Source organism: Limulus polyphemus, unplaced genomic scaffold (genome assembly GCF_000517525.1).
Source record: "Limulus polyphemus unplaced genomic scaffold, Limulus_polyphemus-2.1.2 Scaffold3523, whole genome shotgun sequence".
In the NCBI taxonomy this organism is placed as follows: Eukaryota; Metazoa; Arthropoda; class Merostomata; order Xiphosura; family Limulidae; genus Limulus; species Limulus polyphemus.
In genome coordinates this window covers 58,141-63,118 of record NW_013669133.1, presented here as the reverse complement: position 1 = coordinate 63,118, position 4,978 = coordinate 58,141, and the positions used below count along the sequence as shown (strand labels likewise).

Below are 4,978 nucleotides of genomic sequence, written 5' to 3'. Positions count from 1 at the left end.
AGTGTTGGCATAGTTCTGACATGAAACCAATTTTGACTGCATTTATACAAGAATATTCAATGTCAGCTGAGTAATTGAAACCAGCATTTAGCATATTGGCCACAGTAAATAGTAATGCCCTTTGCGTGGCAGTTCTTGTGCACATTGCTTGGAGTCTTGCTTGTTCTTCTTCAGCAGACTCTTGTTGTCTGGTTTGTGAATGCCTGGTGGCATCAGCAGTGAGGCAAGACTGATGCTGTTCTTCTGCTTCCTGTAGCCTGCTCCTTGCTTGTCTGGAAACCTGAGCACTCAGGCGGGCCTGATGCTGCTCTTCAGTTTCCTGCAGTCTGCTCCTTGCTTGTCAGGAGGCATGAGCACTCAGGCAAACCTGATGCTGCTCTTCTGTTTCCTGTAGTCTGATCCTTGCTTGTCTGGAAGCCTGAGCACTCAGGCGGGCCTGATGCTGCTCTTCTGTTTCCTCCAGCCTGCTCCTTGCTTGTCTCGAGGCCTGAGCACTGAGACGGGTGTGTGCTGCTCTTCTGTTTCCCGCTGCCTGCTACATGCCTGTCTGGAGGCCTGAGTACTGAGGCGGGCCTGGTGCTGCTCTTCTGTTTCCCACTGCCTGCTATGCTATGTGCCTATCTGGAGGCTTGTGCACTGATGCGAGATTGATGTTCCTCAGCTGTCTCTTGATCCCTTGTTTCTCGAACTCTGCGAGCTTTTGAAGAGCTTCTGCCAATATTTTTTCGTTGCTTTGGTCCCATCTTGAGGTGGAGTTTCGGATAATACTGGTGTACAGCAGTGGCACTTATTGAACAATCACTGCTGGAAGTTTAATATCGAATCTGAAACAGAAAATTGAATACAAGCCTTATATAGCTTGAGTTGCTACACTCAAATAGTATGGAGAGATCTTCGAGTTTGATATCTAGGACTCTGAAGAAAAAAATTGAATGCAGGCCTTATATAGCCTGATTTGCTATATTCAAGTAGTATGGAGAGATCTCTAGAATCTTCTAGAAGTTTTGAAATCGGTAGTGACAATAATTGAAATGTTGTTTGGAGATGACTCTGAACATTCTAGAAACTTCTGACATTCTGAAATTCAGCAAGGTGATGAATAGCTGTTATGCAAACTGAACATGTTTGGGCAGTTTTAGTATGTTTGAAATTGATTTTCATAATGTTTTCACCAATTTTTGATGATGAAGACTGATTTTCACCAGTTTTTGGCTTCAAAAGTGAAATCCAATGTGTTCATGACATTCTGGATGAAAAGTTGGTCCTAATGAACCTATTTTGACATTTGTAGAGTGGTCCATATCGATTTGTATTAGGAACAAACAAACAAACAGACATACATTCACAAATATATAATAGATATTATTTGCATAAAATCTGACAGGCAAAAAAAATCATAAAGTTAGTAAGACGTGATCAAGTTTTTTTTAAGATTGATGGACCTTTAATGGCTTACTTCTAGAGCTTGATACAGCTCAATTTTATCACAAAAAGCAATATTCTCATGGTACATCTATAATCTTGGTTTGGTTTTAAAGAACTGAAAAACAAATTAATAAATAACAAAATGTGGTTTAGTAATGGGCCATTTTCCAACAATCTAATGTTACATCAGATTTATAAACCAACAAGTAACATTATGCAAGTCACATAGTACAAGATAAAATAAGAACACACTCAGAATACCTGAATCTGTGTATGGGAATGGAGGTGCTGGAAAATCATCTCTTTCTATCTTTGGTACATCAGAGGGGTCAGGTCGTTGAGCTCCAGGATAATGGGACAATTCTATAGGTTCTTCATTGTTCATGTGTGGTGATCGTGGACGAGGAAAACTGGCCTGAATTGATTCCACTTAATAAAATATAATTATAAATTACATTACCACAACTAGTAATGTTAAGACAGTTAGAATAAAAGAAGAAGTAACAATGGATGGACAGACTTATGTAAATGTATTAACTGACAGATTAACAGCTAGATGAACAAATAGATAAACTGATACACCAACTATACTGATACACTACCTAATGAACAAGCAGATAAAATAATAAACAACAAATTGATAAAAATAAAAAATAATTCAATAAGCTTTCAAAAAAGAAAATAAACTACCAAAGAGACTGATAGAGAAATAAATAGATTACTATACAATAGCTTGATGGATAGACAGATTATTTCATAGATAAAACAGTATTTTTAAATGTACATGAAAAAAGGGTTAAAATCATGTTCAGGAGCCCACAAACTTCCCAGGAAACTGGTATGTTTTGAATAACTTTAATAATTTTTTATTGTACATGTTGCAGTTTAAGTAATTGTATCACCCCAATAAAATTCAGATTATACATACCAAGTGCAGTCATTCCTATTTGTCAGCACATCATCATGAAGTATGAAAAAAAAAACAGTTATTAAACCAACTATTAATAGTCAAAACAATTTGATATTTCAATAAGCTAAATTGATTTTAAAGCCAATCATTACTTAAGGTCTTAAATATAATAGGAGTGTGTTAGATTTTTACTACTGATAAACATTAAGATTTTTCTTTTTCTCGATGTATTTCAGTTATATTTGTATCTATTACAAGAAATAGATTAAATCATGAAAAAAAAAAACATTTTTCTGGCAATATACATAGTTTTTTTATTTTCATCTAATACTAAGAGAATACAGAGGAAAATATGGTAATGGAAATAATTACAGAAAAACATACAAGTACTATGCATACAGGAATATACAAGTAGAAAAATGTGAAGGTGATAAAATATAGAAATTAGACTTTTGGAAATAGATCATCCTTAAAAGACGGTAGTTGTATTTTATTTTCTTGGCCAAGTTTCAAACAAACACTCAAGCATTTGCTTGAGGCGTCACCAAAACAATGAAATACAACCATAGTTTAAGGTGAAATACACACACAAGAGTCAAAAACAAGTAATGGCAACTAGATGGATAATTTATCAATGTAACAAAATATCACAGAAAATACAAAATAAAAGGGAATAAGTTGTCCAATGCACTATTTGTATGTAAGCCCTTTGCTTTACACAAAGCATTAAACATTATTTTCATGATGCCATACAGTTTAGATTGTGAGATTATGAAATATTGTTCCAAATGTCTTGTATTATTCCCTGCAAAACAGTCAGGTTATTTGGTTGCCTTTTGAACTTCTCAGTTTTTACATAAGTCCATACAGCTTTAAAAATGCTTAAATTGGGACCTTTACCATGGTTGTGAATGTTCCATTGACCATTTTACCATCAAGATATCGTTCCATCACATTTTCTGTAAACTTGAGATCCTGTCTTGTTGGGAGAAGAATATTCACTCAATAAGTGAAATAAGTCATGTTTCTGAGGAAAGGGCATGATGGATCAGAACCTGTCTGTATTTGTCTGCAGTCAGGGTGTCATTATTGGCTGAAATGCAGCCCACACTTGTAATGATCTCTCCCTCTGTGCATCACAGTAGATGATGTACATTGGCTATGATACTGCTCTCCTTTGGACTGTTGAACAAGCTGTCATTGATTGTTCCCAAATAATTTGAATTTGATTTCATCTGTAAAGGGCACACATAAACAGGTTTACTCGTTTCACTGTTTGTGGTCTGATACTCATTTGGCAATGGTCTTTGAGCAACTATATATTCACTGAAACCATTTCCTGCTAATGTGTATCTTATATTTTTAGGTAACATTCACACCTGTATTTACAGCATTGGCAAAATGTAATGTATAATTAACTCAAAAAAAATGTAACAATTTTGTGCAGCTATGGTTTTCTACCATAACTACTTATACTATTAACAATGCCAAGTTCACATGAACTTTTCAGTTTTGTATACAACTCCTGCTGAACCATGGAGCCTTGCTTCAATTATTTGTATGGAATATACTTGACCAGCCAAAACTTTTATTTCTACATGCTTTTTATGACTTCAGCTAGTTTTAATGTTGACTCATGAGTATGTACAACTCATGAGAGGAACTGCAAGTTAAATGTTTCAACCTGAACAACATAGTATATGCAAAGTGACTAAATGGCCAGGTCAGACCCCTAAGGTTCAGGTATAGCTGTTTGTAATTTCGATCTGAGGACCAGCTAGCCAATGGTACTAGTTAACACAAAAGCTTTGTAATAATAATTTGTAGGAATAAACATCAATAAAAACATTTTATTGATATGTTAATTTCGACAAACATACATATATATATTAGGTCGTCAAGAAATTAATGTTGCATTTTGAAAAACTTTCATTAACCATCTCCCTAAAAACGTACATCATGTATAATAGTCAAACGAATTGCCTAAATGTCATGTTAGTGTAGCCTATATAATGTGTAAAGTTTAGTATACTCTCATCCCTTATAGTGATGGCACATGACAAGACACACATTTGGCAGGTAATACTGTTTGAATACAAGAAGGGAAATAATGCCTCTGTAGCCATAAAGAATATAAAATAAGTTTATGGATATGTTTTGAACATTCATAAGTGTCAATGACGATTCAGCAAATTTCGTTCAGGTGGCATTATCCTTAAAAACTGTGATGGCAGGGGCCGACATGTTGGAATTGATATTGATACTCTGAATGTGTGAATGTTGCTTCATCTCTTCTGACGTATAATGCACATGAACCATTTTTGGACAGAATTGTCACTAGTGATGAAAAATGGATTCCCTATGTGAATATTAAATGCCAAAAACAATGGCTCAGCCCTAGACACAAAACCACTTCCAACCCCAAAACCTGGACTCCATCCGCAGAAAGTGATGCTTTGTAATTCATTTCTAACTCCTCAATCCACAGCGAACTGTTAATGCAGAAATCTATAGTCAGCAGCTGGAATGTTTAAATCAAGCCCTTCATCAGAAATGCTCTTCACTTGTCAATCGGAAAGGTGTTCTTCTTCTCCACAACAATGCATGTCCACATGTGGCATGTTTGATGCAACACAAGACTAT

General features: G+C 35.3%; 1 protein-coding gene across 1 annotated transcript in view; it reads right to left on the bottom strand.

The window, feature by feature from the left end:
• Nucleotides 1-4,978, bottom strand: part of LOC106469517 (actin-binding LIM protein 3-like) — a 96,753-nt gene that overhangs the window by 41,108 nt on the left and 50,667 nt on the right. The window contains exons 12-13 of the mRNA XM_013930015.2: nucleotides 2,354-2,368; nucleotides 1,687-1,854 (exon numbers count right to left, since the gene is read on the bottom strand). Coding sequence (XP_013785469.1) covers nucleotides 1,687-1,854; nucleotides 2,354-2,368 — 183 coding nt within the window. The remainder of the gene's footprint in view (nucleotides 1-1,686; nucleotides 1,855-2,353; nucleotides 2,369-4,978) is intronic.